The 17,905-nt window shown below is 44.6% G+C and overlaps 1 protein-coding gene across 2 annotated transcripts in view; it reads right to left on the reverse strand.

The window, feature by feature from the left end:
• DTYMK (deoxythymidylate kinase) overlaps nt 1-17,241 on the reverse strand; it is a 35,708-nt gene extending 18,467 nt beyond the window's left edge. For both annotated transcript variants that reach the window (XM_034780915.1, XM_034780916.1), the window contains exons 1-3: nt 17,036-17,241; nt 15,764-15,872; nt 7,225-7,315 (exon numbers count right to left, since the gene is read on the reverse strand). In XM_034780915.1, coding sequence (XP_034636806.1) covers nt 7,225-7,315; nt 15,764-15,872; nt 17,036-17,165 — 330 coding nt within the window. In that variant the 5' untranslated portion in view covers nt 17,166-17,241. The remainder of the gene's footprint in view (nt 1-7,224; nt 7,316-15,763; nt 15,873-17,035) is intronic.
• Between the last annotated feature and the right edge of the window lie 664 nt (nt 17,242-17,905).

Raw genomic sequence — 17,905 nt, forward strand, 5'->3', positions numbered from 1 at the left:
GGCTGGAGCCCGGAGTATAGGGTGGGCCCGGGCTCCCCCTTTGCCCCCGATTAATCACTGAGACTGCGAGACAACAGAGACTGTGCAAGGGAGGGTAGCTTCTCCTCACCTCCCTTACTGGCTTATGATGAAAATGGCTCAGTAGGCTGTGACCTTTGCCTCTCTCTAGAGAAGGACTACGTGGAGGGTCACAGTGAGCCTCTGCGGCTAGCAAAATCCACCAGGAAACGTGGGACCCACAGAGACAAGGACAGAGCTTTGTCATAACATGTAATCTACCACTTCAGTAAGCTATTTGATACAGTTCCACATGGGAAATTATTAGTTACATTAGAGAAGATGGGGATTAATACAAGAATCAAAAGGTGGGTAAGGAACTGGTTAAAGGAGAGACTACAACATGTCATACTGACAGGTGAACAGTCAGACTGGAGGGAGGTTACTAATGGAGTTCCTCAGGGATCGGTCCTGGGACCAATCTTATTTAACATTTTCGTTCACGACCACAGCACAAAAAATGTGAGTGTGGTAATAAAATTTCCAGATGACACAAAGTTGAGAGGTACTGCCAATATAGAGGAGGACTGGAATATCATACAAGAAGATCTGGATAATCCTGAAAACTGTAATAATAAAAATGGGATGAAATTTAATAGTGCAAAGTCATGCACTTAGGAACTATCAATAGGAATTTTTGCTATATGCTGGGGACTTATCAGTTGGAAGCAACAGGAGGAGGAGAAAGGTCTGTGTGTATTAGTTGATCAAAGGATGACTATGAGCAGCCAATGTGATGTGACTATGAAAAAAAGCTAGTGCATCAGGCAAGGTATTTCCAGTAGAGAGAGAGCAGTGTTAGTATCATTATACAAGGCACCGGTGAGACCTCATCTAGAATACTGTGTGCAATTCTGGTCTCCCATGTGTAAGAAAGATAAATTCAAACTGGAACAGGCACAGAGAAAGGCTCCTAGGGTAATCAGAGGAATGGAGAACATACCTTACAGAGGAGACTTAAGGAGCTTGGCTTGTTTAGCATAACCAAACAAAGGCTATGGGGAGATATGATTGCTCTCTCTAAATCCATCAGAGGGATAAACACCAGGAAGGGAGAAGAGTTATTTAAGTTAAAGGCCAATGTGGACACAAGAATATGTGGCTATAAACGGCCATCAACAAGTTTAGGCTTGAAATATGTGAAGGTTTCTAACCATCAGAGGAGAGAAGTTCTGGAACAGCCTTCCAAGGGGAGCAGTAGGGGCAAAATCCTAACTGGTGTCAAGACTGAACTTGATAAGTTTATGGAAGGAGTGGTATGTTGAGGTTGCCTATAATGGCATGTAGCTATTCTGCGACTGCTAGTAACAAATATCTCCCAAGGCTGGAGATGGGACACTACGAGATAGGAATAGCTCTGAGTTACTACAGTGAATTCTTTCTCAGGAGACTGGCTGGTGGGTCTTACCCACATGCTCAGGGTCTAACTGACTGCCATGTTTGGGGTCAGGAAAGAATTTCCCCCCCAGTCAGATATGCAGAGACTCTGGGGATTTTTCACCTTCCTTTGAAGCATGGGTCACAGGTGACTTGCAGGTGTAAACTAGAGTAAAAGGTGGATTCTCTGTAACTTGAAGTCTTTAAATCATGATTTGAAAACTTCAGTACCTCAGTCAGACATTATGGTTCTGTTATAGGAGTGAGTGGGTGAGGTTCTGTGATCTATGGTGTGCAGGAGGTCAGACTAGCTGATCGCAATGGTCCATTCTGGCCTTCAAGTCTGAGTCACTAAAGATGGTAGAAAGCCAATTCGTTAAACCTACAAAGCTTTTGCCACTCACTTACAAATATAAATCCTTTCATTAATCTCCTATAAGATTCCAGGGCTAGAGGCAAATTCTTAAATAGCCTCCAATTTCTCTGGGCTAGCAGAGCAGATGAAGGTCTTGAATGAACCAATCTTCTAAGCAGAAGTGAGTAGTAATTACCATAAATTAGGGCTGTCAAGCAATTCAACAGAATACCATTTATTTAAATATTTTTGGATGTTTTCTACATTTTCAAATATATTGATTTCAATTACAACAAAGAATACAAAGTGTACAGTGCTCACTTTATATTTATTTTTGATTACAAATATTTGCACTGTAAAAAAACAAAAATTGTATTTTCAATTCACCTAATATAAGTACTGTAGTGCAATCTCTTTATCATGATAGCTGAACTTACAAATATCAAATTACGTACAAAAAATAACAGCATTCAAAACTAAAACAATGTAAAAATTTAGAGCCTAGAAGTCCACTCAGTCAGACTTAAGCCAATCGCTCAGACAAACAAGTTTGATTAGAATCATAGAATATTAGGGTTGTAAGAGACGTCAGGAGGTCATCTAGTTCAATCCCCTGCTCAAAGCAGGACCAAAACTAACAATCATCCCAGCCAGAGCTTTGTCAAGCCAGGCCTTAAAAACCTCTAAGGATGGAGATTCCACCACCTCCCTAGGTAACCCATTCCAGTGTTTCACCTCCCTCCTAGTGAAATAGTTTCCTAATAGCCAACCTAGACCTCCCCCAATGCAACTTGAGACCATTGCTTCTTGTTCTGTCATCTGCCACCACTGAGAACAGCCTAGCTCCATTCTCTTTGGAACCACCCTTCAGATAGTTGAAGGCTGCTATCAAATCGTCCTTCACTCTTCTCTTCTGCAGACTAAATAACCCCAGTTCCCTCAGCCTCTTCTCATAAGTCATGTGCCCCAGCCGCCTAATCATTTTCGCTGCCCTCCGCTGGACTCTCTCCAGTTTGGTCCCTTCAGTAGTGGGGGGGGACCAAAACTGGACACAGTACTTCAGGTGTGCCTCACCAGTGCCAAATAGAGGGGAATAATCACTTCCCTCGATCTGCTGGCAATGCTCCTACTAATACAGCCCAATATGCCATTGGCCTTCTTGGCAACAAGGGCACACTGCTAACTCGTATCCAGCTTCTCGTCCACTGTAATCCCCAGGTCCTTTTCTGCAGAACTGCTACTTAGCCAGTCATTCCCCAGCCTGTAGTGGTGCATGGGATTCTTCCTTCTTAAGGTTACATTTGCAGGAGACAATGTCACCTGAAAGTGAGAACAGGCATTCGCATGGCACTGTTGTAACTGATGTTGCAAGATATTTACGTGCCAGATGCGATAAAGATTCATATGTCTCTTCATGCTTTAACCACCATTCCAGAGAGAAGCAAAAGTGGATGGGAACCTGGGAGGCAGTGACCATGAGATGGTCGAGTTCAGGATCCTGACACAAGGAAGAAAGGAGAGCAGCAGAATACGTACCCTGGACTTCAGGAAAGCAGACTTTGACTTCCTCAGGGAACTGACGGGCAGGATCCCTGGGAGAATAACATGAGGGGGAAAGGAGTCCAGGAGAGCTGGCTGTATTTTAAAGAATCCTTATTGAGGTTGCAGGAACAAACCATCCCGATGTTTAGAAAGAATAGTAAATATGGCAGGAGACCAGCTTGGCTTAACAGTGAAATCCTTGCTGATCTTAAACACAAAAAAGAAGCTTACAAGAACTGGAAGATTGGACAAATGACCAGGGAGGAGTATACAAATATTACTTAGGCGTGCAGGAGTGAAATCAGGAAGGCCAAATCAAACTTGGAGTTGCAGCTAGCAAGAGATGTTAAGAGTAACAAGAAGGGTTTCTTCAGGTATGTTAGCAATAAGAAGGTGGTCAAGGAAAGTGTGGGCCCCTTACTGAATGAGGGAGGCAACCTAGTGACAGAGGATGTGGAAAAAGCTAATGTACTCAATGCTTTTTTTTGGCCTTTGTCTTCATGAACAAGGTCAGCTCCCAGACTACTGCACTGGGCAGCACAGCATGAGGAGGAGGTGACCAGCCCTCTGTGGAGAAAGAAGTGCTTCAGGACTATTTAGAAAAGCTGGACGAGCACAAGTCCATGGGGCCGGATGCGCTGCATCCAAGGGTGCTAAACGAGTTGGCAGATGTGATTGCAGAGCCATTGGCCATTATCTTTGAAAACTCATGGCGATTGAGAGAGGTCCCGGATGACTGGAAAAAGGCTAATGTAGTGCTCATCTTTAAAAAGGGGAAGGAGGAGGATCCGGGGAATTACAGGCCAGTCAGCCTCACCTCAGTCCCTGGAAAAATCATGGAGCAGGTCCTCAAGGAATCAATTATGAAACACTTAGAGGAGAGGAAAGTGATCTGGAACAGTCAGCATGGATTCACCAAGGGGAAGTCATGCCTGACTAACCTAATTGCCTTCTATGACAAGATAACTGGCTCTGCAGATGAGGGAAAAGCAGTGGACGTGTTATTCCTTGACTTTAGCAAAGTTTTTGATACGGTTTCCCACAGTATTCTTGATGGCAAGTTAAAGAAGTATGAGCTGGATGGACTATAAGATGGATAGAAAACTGGCTAGACCGTCGGGCTCAACAGGTAGTGATCAATGGCTCCATATCTAGTTGGCAGCCGGTATCAAGCGGAGTGCCCCAAGGGAAGGGTCCTGGGGCTGCTTTTGTTCAATATCTTCATTAATGATCTTGAGGATGGCGTGGATTGCACCCTCAGCAAGTTTGCAGATGACACTAAACTGGGAGGAGAGGTAGATATGCTGGAGGGTAGGGATAGCATACAGAGGGACCTAGACAAATTAGAGGATGGGCCAAAAGAAATCTGATGAGGTTCAACAAGGACAAGTGCAGAGTCCTGCGCTTAGGAAAGAATAATCCCATGCACTGCTACAGACTAGGGACTGAGTGGCTAGGCAGCAGTTCTGCAGAAAAGGATCTAGGGGTTACAGTGGACGAGAAGCTGGATATGAGTCGACAGTGTGCCCTTGTTGCCAAGAAGGCTAACAGCATTTTGGGCTGTATAAGTAGGGGCATTGCCAGCAGATCGAGGGATGTGATCATTCCCCTCTGTTCGACATTGGTGAGGCCTTATCTGGAGTACTGTGTCTGGTTTTGGGCCCCACACTGTCACAGGCCCAAGGACTCCCTCCCTCGGGGTCCCATGGGGAGGCAAATCAGCACTGAATGTTGCTAACGTGGTTGCAAGCATCGCAAGGCATTTCGGGGGAGGGTCAAAGGTGTGAAATGGAAGATTCCTTTCCAGGTTGCAAGAGGCCTAGAGGGGAAAGGAGGAAGAGGGCAGAGAACGGGTTAACTTGACACTTTAGCTAGCTGTGTGTGAAGATAAGACGCTGGCCCCGATCCAAGGTCATGGGCTCGACGAGAAATCTACAGCTGCCCAGCTGTGAGAAGAGGAGAACTAACTTGAGCAGGACTGCAGAGACAGAAGTAAGAACAGTGAGAGCGAATGAGATGACAAAGGCCAACGGGGGGAAAACAAAGTCTCTGGAGCCGGTGTGTTTTGAGAAGCCGAGGAGGACACAGCAAGCCGGTTTGGACTGGTACAAAGTGCACCAGGAACAGAGGGCTCTAAAATGAAAACACCCCCAAAAGAACCCAGGACTTAAAAACCCTCCTGAGAGCCAAAGCAAGTCGGAGATCACAGCGGACCCTGGACGACCCGTGCACAGTACAAGAACTCCCGTCCACCCCTCCCGCTCTTCTTCTTATGTTACACCCAGGCTTGGCCAGCCTCAGGTCATGTGTGTGTGAGTATGAAAGTGGGTTAGGGCTGAGGTACTAACTCTTTCTTTCTTCCTTTGAGTGACGTGGGAGCAGTCCCAACACTCACCGCTGTTGTTTTATTATTTTATTAATAAAGCTTTAAAACTTAAACCCTTGGTGTGCTCAGTCATCTCCCCCCTAAAGATCCTGCGCCCTCAGCCTGATCACCTGATGCCCCGGACGGACTGGTAACAGAAATCTGTCACAACACTACAAGAAGGATGTGGAAAAATTGGAAAGAGTCCAGCGGAGGGCAACAAAAATGATTAGGGGGCTGGAGCACATGACTTATGAGGAGAGGCTGAGAAACTGGGATTGTTTAGTCTGCAGAAGAGAAGAATGAGGGGGGATTTGATAGCTGCTTTCAACTACCTGAAAGGGGATTCCAAAGAGGATGGATCTAGACTGTTCTCAATGGTCCCAGATGACAGAACAAGGAGTAATGGTTTCAAGTTGCAGTGGGGGAGGTTTAGGTTGGATATTAGGAAAAACTTTTTCATCAGGAGGGTGGTGAAGCACTGGAATGGGTTACCTAGGGAGGTGGTGGAATCTCGTTCCTTAGAGGTTTTTAAGGTCAAGCTTGACAAAGCCCTGGCTGGGATGATTTAGTTGGGGATTTGAGCAGGGGGTTGGACTAGATGACCTCCTGAGGTCCCTTCCAACCCTGAAATTCTATGATTCTATTATATGCATCCATGCTGATGATGGGTTCTGCTCGATAACGATCCAAAGCAGAGTGGACCGATGCATGTTCATTTTCATCATCTGAGTCAGACGCCACCAGCAGAAGGTTGATTTTCTTTTTTGGTGGTTCGGGTTCTGTAGTTTCCGCATCTGAGAGTTGCTCTCTTAAGACTTCTGAAAGCATGCTCCACACCTCATCCCTCTCAGATTTTGGAGAGCACTTCAGATTCTTAAACCTTGGGTCGAGTGCTGTAGCTATTTTTAGAAATCTCACATTGGTACCTTCTTTGCATTTTGTCAAATCTGCAGTGACAGTGTTCGTAAATCAAACGTGCTGGGTCATCATCAGAGACTGCTATAACACAAAGTATATGGCAGAATGCAGGTAAAACAGAGCAGGGGACATACAATTCTCCCCCAAGGAGTTCAGTCACACATTTAAATGAGCATCATCAACATGAAATGGTGTCTGAAGCATGATGGGGCATATGAATGTTTAGCATATCTGACACTTAAATACCTTGCAATACCAACTACAACAGTGCCATGCGAACGCCTGTTCTCACTTTCAGGTGACAGTGTAAATAAGAAGCAGGCAGCAGTATCGCCTGTAAATGTAAACAAACTTGTTTGTCTTACCAACTGGCTGAACAAGAAGTAGGACTGAGTGGACTCGTAGGCTCTAAAGTTTTACATTGTTTTGTTTTTGAGTGCAGATATGTTACAAAAAAAATCTGTGTTTGTAAGTTACACTTTCAGGCTAGAGATTGCACTAGAGTACTTGTATGAGGTGAATTGAAAAATACTATTTCTTTTGTTTATCATTTTTACAGTGCCCTCCCAATTAGACGCAGACACTGCCTTTCTGTTCATTCACTTACCTCTTTGGCACTTGTGAAGGCCACCCCGGAAAAGGCATATCTGTCCACCACTAGAGTGATGCCTTGATTTAACTTCTCTTTAATCAATGGCCTGAACAACAGAAAGAAAAGACACATCATACTCCATTGTACCCAGGCATAAATTATAAGAATTCAACACAGAGGACACAGCAGGTGGGTTCTTTTCAATTAGTTGATGCACTTGGCTATAATGATCTCCAGCAACTGTGGGGTTACAATACTTTGTCAGTCGAGGCTGTGATTTTTGTTTATAAGCTCTGTCCCTCACAGTCTCTCAATGTTCTGAAAATCAAACCCAACCTTGTTCATCACTATCCTTCCAGCCAAGGAGGAATGGATGGGACTTTTTCCAGAGACAAACAGTGCTGCAAGAAGGATGCTTGCTATGGCTGCTGCTGCCTGAAATAGTGCTACTTTCATCCTGCCCTTTATTAGGGGCTGAGCAAATAACCTCACATCGCCTAGCATAAAAAGCAAATTCCAGAGCCACTAATCCTAAGTCTACTGCATGGTAATGCAGAGCACTAGTTCATCCAGTTAAATGACCTATGGACAAAGTCACAGCCAAGCTGAAAGTATCTACAGTTGGGACCAAACGAGTGGTTTAATTCAATTTTTTTATTTAGTATAGCAGATACAATAAGGACTGTGTCTCTTGGGCAAAAAATCACTTGAACTTAACCCAAAATGGACAATAATGTGTCAAGACTCACGCATCGGTCTTCCATACTGAGAATTCATGCATGTTCTCTATCTGCTTGGCATTAGATACGAATGAGCTACCACCAGCCTCAGCAGGATCAGATAAGCCTTTGGAAAATGCAGCTTTTAAAAATAGAAACATATTTTCTATTTTACAGATTTCCAGCTAACAGCACTATTTTTCACAAATTTAAACCATTACCCTTGTAAAAGTCTGGTTTGACTAAAACCCTACATCATTCTACCACTTATTGCACAAAAGGAGTAGCATCCAGGTTGAACTGTCAATAGATCATATTAAAGGCAGTACCCACTCTCTGTAATAAATAGTGTAGTGCATACTTCATCATAAAGCTGAAGCTTAACTTGAAAAATGAAGGGAAGAACACCAGTTCTTTAAGAGCATCTCAGCAGCAAGAGATTTAGTGAGACTACACTCTACGGCCTCAATTCTGCAGTTGATCCATGTGAGAGCAGGGACTAAGAATGTTTCACCCTCTGATGCCAGGAAGCAGATATGGGGGCTGATTTTGAGAGTTATCACACTACATTAATTTCAATGGGAATTAAGGGGCCTCAGTGTGATGGGTTGGGTCACAGAACCCTTGGGACTGCCACCTGATGTGCTGGGACTATCTCTAAGCCCGTTTTCCCTGGCAGCTTAGGACTTCAGTACCTTGCCTGGTTGTGCCAGACAGGATAGCCTGCTATAAACACAGACCCAGGTCTGAACCACGTCCCCCAGAAGCTGCAGGCTTAACTGAAAACAGCTTAAGAAGTGCTCCTGTCTCCAGCACCCAGATACCCAGCTCCCAATAGGGTCCAAACCCCAAATAAATCCATTTTACCCTTTATAAAGCTTATAAAGGGTAAACCCATAAATTGTCTATCTTCTATAACACTCAGAGAAAGAGATGCACAGCGGTTTGCTCCCCCAGGTATTAATCACTTACTCTGGGTTAATTAATAAGTAAAAAGTGGTTTTATTATATATATAAAAGTAGGATTTAAGTGGTTCCAAGTACTACAGCCAGAACAAAGTAAATTACCAAACAAAATAAAACAAAACACACAAGTCTAAGCCTAATACAGTAGGAAACTAAATGCAGGTAAATCTCACCCTCAGAGATGTTCCAATAAGCTTCTTTTACAGACTAAACTTCCTCCTAGTCTGGGTCCAGCAATTGCTCACACCCCTGTAATTATTGTCCTTTGTTCCAGTATCTTTCAGGCATCCTTTGGGGTGGAGAGGCTATCTCTTGAGCCAGCTGAAGACAAAATAGAGGGGTTTCCAGGGGCTTATATAGTCTCTCTCTTGTGGGTGGAAACCCCTCTCTCCCCACTTTAGAATCACAGCTACAAGATGGAGTTTTGGAGTCACATTGGCAAGTCACATGTCCATGCATGACTCAGTTCTCTACAGGCCGACGCCATTGCCCATGTTAGCCCGAATGTTCCCAAGAAAGCTCAGATGTGGATTGGCATCTATCAAGGTCCACTGTTAGCTAAGTGCTCCCAATTACTTGAATAACCCCTTCATACTATATTGACCAAATCTGCCTTAGGTGCTTCCTACAGCAAACTTTAAATACAAGCATAGAGCCAACACTCATAACTTCAGATATAAAAATGATACATGCATATGAATAGGATGAATACACTCAGTAGAACATAACCTTTTCAAAGATATGTTACATGGCATATCTAGCATAAAACATTCCAGTTATGTCATATTTACACTCATAAGCATATTTCTATAAAGCATTATGGGGTGCAACGTCACACTCAGCACATAGAAAATCAGGTCAGATCCTGTAACAAGCTCTCCACTGATGGATCCAATGCATGCCCAGAGACACACTGCAATCAACGAGCCTCCACACAAGTGCCAGTGTCTGCCTGCGTAGAGCTCATTGCAGCCTTGGGGCCTTATTTCAGTGCAAATGTAGGCACCAAAGTTTGGAAGTTTTAGCCTGGGGGAGTTTGTTACAGAGAGGTGTTAAACACCTGCTACTCTCACTGAAGTTCTAATGAGAGAGGCTCAGCATCAAGCCATAAGCTTGCAATAGCATTTGTTAGGTGGGAGAGCAGTGAACTGCTCACAAATGAGCAGTTCTTACATTTTCTTCTTATATATGGATGTTGAAGTAGAAAGCCTGGGCCACTCCCATCCCTCTTAAATCACTTAGAAGTTTCATCACAATTTCCCTTGATTAAAGTTGAGGGAGTATGACTCAATCAAAAGTCCTAGGGACTGGTCAGAATCATGTTGAATGTTGTTAACCATGTATTTTGAATTTTATCATCATACTGGACGGTAGCATAATACATGATTTAGAAGGTAAATGTCATTTTTTAATTGTATGAAAAACACAGAATCCATGCCCTAGCGCCTTACAACTACGCCACTTATGCCAAGCTCTACTGGGAGAAGTTGTAGTTCTCTGTTGCTACCATAGAGTCACATTTACTCACTCAGTGCTCTCCTCTGAGCTCAATCCACCCTGTGATTGTTGCTGTTCCCTCTACTTAAGACCAGGCAGAGGAAATTCAAAAATAGACCTGGTAACATTGAAGAAATATTCCCACACCATAGGCAGGTATCTGTCCCACCCCCTCCCCCCCAAAAAATTAACAGACTAGATCAGGGATTCAGAACAGATGCTCGGCTCAGAACACAGGCAAGTTATCCCTATAGTTTAGACGGCTATATACATAAACTACAAATCAAGAAATTATGTGAACCCAAGATTAAGAATACTGTGTGAGAAATCTAAATCAGACTTGTTGGTATGGCAAATTCAGAGCTGGAGAAAGGCGTTCCACATCAGTCTCTGTGCCTTCAGCTACAACATTAGGAAAAGCATGAAGACTTTATCTTAATTTTAGCATTAATTAATTTAGTGCTCATAAAGTGATGGATTTCTAGTTCTAGCCTAATTCAAGATGATGCTAGCAGATGCTTCAGTACACCTCAATCCTAACCTAAAGCACTCTTAATTCTATTCCAGGCTGCTCTTAAGAATGCCAATCATATCGGGAGGTGACTTTGTGATACACACAGAAGTGGTAGGAAGAGGAGACTACCAAATTCACTTTCACTTATAGTTGAGCTTTTAATTAAGATTTCAAGAGATTACCAAGGTAACATGTTAATCCACTGTGTGATGGAGTCTCCAAAAACCTCATGTAAGGTCTGAGGCCTTCTTCTGCAGCCACGTAAGGAGAGCAGTAGCTATGAGCCAAGAAGCAGAAAGTCACATCCTCACCTTCCTTTTAAGTTATATCAAAACAATGTAATATTGGGCTGTTAAGAAGGCACCCCTACTAATAGTACCCATCATACCAGATAAGCAAGGAATCTCTTAAGATGTTTAAAGAAAATGTTGTTTGACAGCATTCTGTCTGGCAAGGAAACACTTATCAAGAGTTTAGGTGTGAAATCTCTACTTCTTTATTGTTTTGCCTTTATGATCCCTACTTCTCTATTGTTTATCTGTATGGTTTCTGTCTGTTACATAACTAATTTTGCTAGATGTAAATCAACTATGGTGGTGGGGTGTGATTGATTAAAGATTTTTTCATAATGGGCTAGGATTGGTGAAAGATATGGTTTTATAGTACTTTAGTTTAAAATGATTGGTTAAGGAACAGCTAAGCAGGACTCAAGTTTCACTATATAAACTGGGATCCAAAAGGAAGTTCTTTGGAACCAACTCCAGGACACAGTCCCAAGATCATAGCTGCTAGATCTCAACAGCCTGCCAATCATACCATGCAGAAGCTGGAGTCCCCGGATGACCTGATTCTGACTGGCCCTCAGGAAAATTTCATCTTCCTTCTTGGGAGTGGTAAGCATTGTATTCGTAGCATGTGCATTCTGTTTTGGTGGTTGTTAATAAATAGAGGTTACGGATATTACTGTGTAAGGCTCTTTCACTGGTAAAAGACCACGCAAATCCATAAAAGAGTATGCCCTAAGCCCTAGGAATTGGGTATGGGTGGCCCTGAGCTCTAGGAACTGGCTAAAGGTAGGTGCCTTTTGCCTGGAGCTCTAGGAACTGGGAAAGGGTGGAGGTGCCTAAATCAATCGGATTATGCCTTGAGCCCTAGGAACTGGGTAAAGGTGGGTGCCCTAGAGTGTGCAGGTAACAAATTTGGTGGAGAATGTGGACAGCCTATGGTCATTTGGACTGAACTGATAGAGCTTCACACAGTGAATAATTGTAGAAAAGTAATAGCAGCAGAATACCTGTGCATTTTTTCAATAAGGGCCACTACCCACTTGACAGAATGACCATTCTGAAGCTTCAGGAGGGAACAAAGAAAAGGAGCAGGAGGGGTGAGGGTTAGCTGAAGAGCCCACCTTCCTTGCTAAATGGGTAGCAGAACAAGGTCCATGCCCATGGGGATAAGATTCTTTCCAGGGGAGGGATGTCCTTGAGTCTGCTTGTAAGGGGTTTAAAGTAGGGCTGCTGATTAATCACCATTAACTCACACGATTAATTAAAATAAATAAATCGCGATGAATTGCACTGTTAAACAATAGAATACCAATTGAAATGTATTAAATATTTTTGGATTTTTTTTACATTTTCAAATATCTATTTCAATTGCATCACAGAATACAAGTGTACTCACTTTATATTTATTATAAATATTTGCACTGTAAAAAACGAAGAAATAATATTTTTCAATTTACCTCATACAAGTACTGTAGTGAAATCTTTTTATCATGAAAGTGCAACTTACAAATGTAGGGTTTTTTTTGTTATGTAACTGCACTCAAAAACAAAACAATGTAAAACTTTAGAGCCTATTAGTCCACTCAGTCCTACTTTTGGGCAGCCAATTGCTAAGACACACAAGTTTGTTTACATTTACGGGAGATAATGCTACCCACTTCTTAATTACAATGTCACCTGAAAGTGAGAACAGGCTGTCGCATGGCACTGTTGTAGCTGGCACTGCAAGATATTTACGTGCCAGATGTGCTAAAAATACATATGCCTCTTCATGCTTTGGCCATCATTCCAAGGGACATGCTTCCATGCTGATGACGCCTGTTAAAAAAATGGGTTAATTAAATTTGTGACTGAACTCCTTGGGGAAGAATTGTATGTTTCCTGCTCTGTTTTACCCACATTCCGCCATATATTTCATGTTATAGCAGTCTCGGATGATGACCCAGCACATTTTGTTAGTTTTAAAAACACTTTCACTGCAAATTTGATAAAATGCAAAAGAAGATACAAATGTGAAATTTCTAAAGATAGCTACAGCACTGGACCCAAGATTAAAGAATCTGAAGTGCCTTCCAAAAATCTGAGAGGGATGAGGTGTGGAACATGCTCTCAGAAGTCTTAAAAGAGCAACACTCTGGTGTGGAAACTACAGAACCCACCAAAAAAGAAAATCAACCTTCTGCTAGTGGCATCTGACTCAGATGATGTAAATGAACATGCATCGGTCCTCACTTCTTTGGATCGTTATCGAGAAGAACCCATCATCAGCATGTCCTCTGGAATGGTAGTTGAAGAATCAAAGGACAAATGAATCTTTAGTGCATCTGGCATGTAAATATCTTGTGACTCCAGCTACAACAGTGCCATTCAAAGGCCTGTTCTCACTTTCAGGTGACATTGTAAACAAGAAGGAGGCAGCATTATCTTCTGCAAATGTAAACAGACTTGTCTGTCTGAGCAATTGGCTGAACAAGAAGTAGGACTGAGTAGACTTGTAGACTCTAAAGTTTTACATTGTTTTATTTTTGAATGCAGGTTTTTTTATACATAATTCTACATTTGTAGATTCAACTTTCATGATAAAGAGATTGCACTACAGTACTTGTATTCGGTGAATTGAAAAATACTATATATTTTGTTTTTTACGGTGCAAAAACTTGTAGTCAAAAATAAATATAAAGAGATCACTGTACACTTTGTATTCTGTGTTGTAATTGAAATCAATCTATTTGCAAATGTAGAAAACAACCAAAAATATTTAAATAGCATTCTATTCTTGTTTAATTGCGCGTTTAATCACTTGACAGCCCTAGTTTAAAGCATTCTGTAAACGCATAAAGCAAAACACAAAGAAAAAATGCTAGCAAAGCAGCAGCAACATGGGCTTCATGGAAAGCTGTCACTAATCTTTCAGCCTGGTAGCACTCCAGGAAAGACAACTGAAGGATTACAAATTAGAGTTGGATATAGTTAAGGATAATTTGGCTCAGTATAAGGCACCGCAGTGCGCCAGTGAAGCTTCAGCATTACAGAATGCAACAGCCTTATAGGCAAAAACAGGAGAGTGTGAACATTTAAAACTGAAAGTAGAAAACCTGATTGGAGAAGTATCTACATTGCAAATGAAACTAGGGGATGCTCAGGCAACTGTCAGAACAGTGTTACAAGAAAATAAGGCTTGGGCCCAGATAAACAGTGACCAGATATGGGCAGCTGCGCAGTTATTGGGACCCCTAGAAAGGAACATCTGTCTGGACTGGATGGTGAAGGTGTTGGCACAATCTGGATGGAGGCCAGCAGATTATGAGGTCTTAGCCCAGGCCTGCACTAGTGCTTCTGACTGAGCAGTAATACGGACTGCTGAGGAGTGGTTAGGTGCAAACCGTGTTCTTGCTACCAGATGGGACTGGGTGAAGGAAGGAAGTAATGTTGATCCGATAACACTGGAAATTGTTCCATGTAAAAGTACAGGGCCCCTGTGAGTCCCCACAATTGTATGACATTAAAAAGGAAATACTGGCCATAGCTGCCAGGGTTGTGCCAATAGTAACTGGAACCCAACTGGATTTCAATGCTTTAGCTTTTAAGACTGCATTGTTAGATGGTTTGAATTAAAAAATGAAGGTGAATTTAGGATCTATAGATCCAGCTAGTGGGTACCCCAAGTTAAAACAGGACATTTTTCAAGCAGCTATAGTTTTTCAAGACACGTTGGGACAGAAGAAGGAACTGACAGGAGAATGGAACCCGACCAGGAGGTAACTTTTGCCAACAACGGGCCCCCAGATTTCCAAGGGGAACCAGGGGAAAAGGGGCACGATGCACCGTGGCATGTTGGAGGAAGAGAACAGGGAGGTGCAAGGGACAGCAGAGGAGCAAGAGGAAGAAATGGATATGGGTATCAGATGCAGAATAGAGAAAGAAGATGCACACAGGGAATGAAGGCATAGAGGAAGCTCATAATGGCAGGAGAACCAAAAGAGACATGGGAGGGGAAGCCCACAAGTGAGTTATTGCAGAGAGTTGTCCAGTTAGAAAGGCAAGAGGAATTGACTGACAGGGCTCCTGTAACTCCTATAACGGACTCTATCGTTGGTGCCACTCCAATAGTGGTGCTCGCCTCCTCGGACTTCCCCTGAGGTAGTGGCCCAACTACAGTATGACAAATGGGGGCGTCTCATTGTAGGGGCAACAAAGGGGAGATCTGGGAAACAAACATGCCCCACAATGTTAATTGACACAGGTGCATCAGTATGTGTGCTTGGAGAGCAGTGGCTTCCCAGGGATGCTTTGGAAACCGAAAATTCAACACAACTAATATCATATACAGGGGAGACAATGAAAGCATTTATCACAAGACCAATCCTGACCTGTATAGGAAATCAGGAGTCATGCGTAAAATATTGTTTTCAGAAGCAGGATCAAATTGGGAATGGGCCTGCCTAAATCAACCGGGTTATGCCTTGAGCTCTAGGAACTGGGTTAAGGTGGGTGCCCTAAAGTGGGCAGGAAATACTTAGGATTCAAAGCTGTGCACATTACTTTAAAACTCAAAAAAGAATTATATTTACACTTGTTCCCAGCGGTTAGCAGAGAAAAGCAGATGCACTGTGTGGTCTTCCAAATTGCTCTTGTTCTCCAAGTAGGAGCTAATTAGCCGCCCAATTTCTGTTGTTCTGTCTGTTAGAAAGAGTACAAGAACAAGTCTGGTGAGTTATGCAGTCTCTTGCTTCAGTTACCGTGCAATATGACTTAAGATTTACGCCACGTACAAATTCCATGGAACAAATATTTTAAACCCAACACTAAAACCAGTAATGCTTGGACATACATGTTCTGAAAATCCAACTGTTCAATTTTTAAAAATTGCTACACAAAGAGAATTTTCAAGTTGCAATGTAAACAAACCAAAAACTAGAAGGTGCCATAATATGGGAAGCACAACCTCAACGGCAGAGTAAAAATAAAAGGAGTAAATGCACTAAATGTAGGGAAATGTGACACAAAAGCTATGTGTCCTGGCCTTTCTAGTGTGGCAATACATTCCCACCACAAAGGATTCACTGTGACAGCCAAGGGACCATGCGACACCACAGCTGAGAATGCAGCTACAGGTATCAGTGTTACATTCCCCAATGTTTTCAGAGGCCTCTCCCCAAGGGGGGGGGGGCATGCCCCAGGGCCAAGCAAACACTAGCTATGAAGACATATACCTTTAAGATGATTAGACGTCTAACTGTACATGGCAAGCATGAAAAGAAGGGCAAGACACAGCACCATTGGTTTTATTTTCCTGAAGGGATACCTAGCTTTCAAACTTTGGGGGACACTGCTTACTGGAAAGCCACAGCCCTTACACCAGCCCTTGGTGTGCACTCCTCAGGGCCCCCCACCCCTTGTCAGAGGGCTAAATGGGGCTGCCCCACCCTGCATCAGTGGAGTTAACGGTGCTAACGCCTTCCCCAACTTCCCCACCCCCGTCAGTGAGGTTAGTGGTGTCTCCCCCTCCATGCCACAGGGATTAGCAATGTCCTCTGTTCCCTCCATATCACTGGGGTTGTCAGTGACCCTTATGTCACGGCGGTAACGGTGCCCCACCCTTCCCTCCATGTCATGGGGGTTGGCAGCATTCCCGCAATTACAGGGGTTAGCATTGCCCCCCCACTTCCCCTTCATGTCACTTGGTTTGGCGGTGCCCACCCACCTGTATTACCGCCCCATATCACGGGGGTTGGTGGTGCTCCCCACCTACCCTCCCATGTCCATATCACGGGGGTTGGGGATGGCAAGGCGCGGGGGGGGCGCGCACAGGAAAGGGGGGAAGGGCCAGACTCCCCCCGTACCCGGGAATCGCAGGAGCTCGGCGAGATGCCCAGATGCCTTCAGCGCTTCCACCAGCCTCCGGCTCTGCGTGGTCTTCCCGGTCCGGTCCACACCCTCCAGCACCACCAGCGCCCCGCGTCTGCACGCCATGGCCGAGGCGGCACGCGCCACAACCGTTACCACTCTTGGAGAGACAGGCGCGGGAAGGAGGAGCGTCTGCTTCCGGAGAACTATAGAGAGCCACGCGGGGACAGTTTGGACAGCAGGGGCCGCCCCTGGCCTCCAAGGTGGAGCCCCACCCCATCTGCCTAGCCCCGCCGGGGGCCAAGAGCACACGGACGGGGCCCAGGGTTTGCCTAGAGCACCGGCCTATCGGCAGCTACACAGGGGGCGCCCCACTGACGCCGGGAGGCCCTATCCTTAGACGAGGGGCTTTGGGGGAGACAGTGCTGCGGCCCCGGGCTCGGTTGTGGGGGTGACAGCTACCCTTGCCCTAGACGGGGGTGGGGGAAGAGTTACTGGCTGTCACTCTCCCGGGCTTGGGCGGGGAGAGAGGTTGACACTATCCCGGGCTGGGGGAAGGGAGGAGAGGCTGTCACTGCCCCCGGGCTGGGGGAAGGGAGGAGAGGCTGTCACTGCTTCGAAGGTGGGGTGGGTTACAGGTTGTCACGGGGGGGGGGGGGTGATTACAGGTGGTCACTGCCCCAGGCAGGGGGCGAGTTATAGGTTGTCGTTGTCCCGGGCTGGGAAGCGAGGAGACTGTCACTGCCACGGAGTGGGTGGGGACGAGAGGCTGTCACTGGTCCGGGGGGAGAAGGGGTTACAGGCGGTCACTGCCCCAGGCTGGGGGGGATGAGAGAGAGGTTGTCACTGCCCCCGGGGTGGGGAGA

This window comes from Trachemys scripta, chromosome 9, assembly GCF_013100865.1.
Source record: "Trachemys scripta elegans isolate TJP31775 chromosome 9, CAS_Tse_1.0, whole genome shotgun sequence".
Lineage (NCBI taxonomy): Eukaryota > Metazoa > Chordata > Testudines > Emydidae > Trachemys > Trachemys scripta.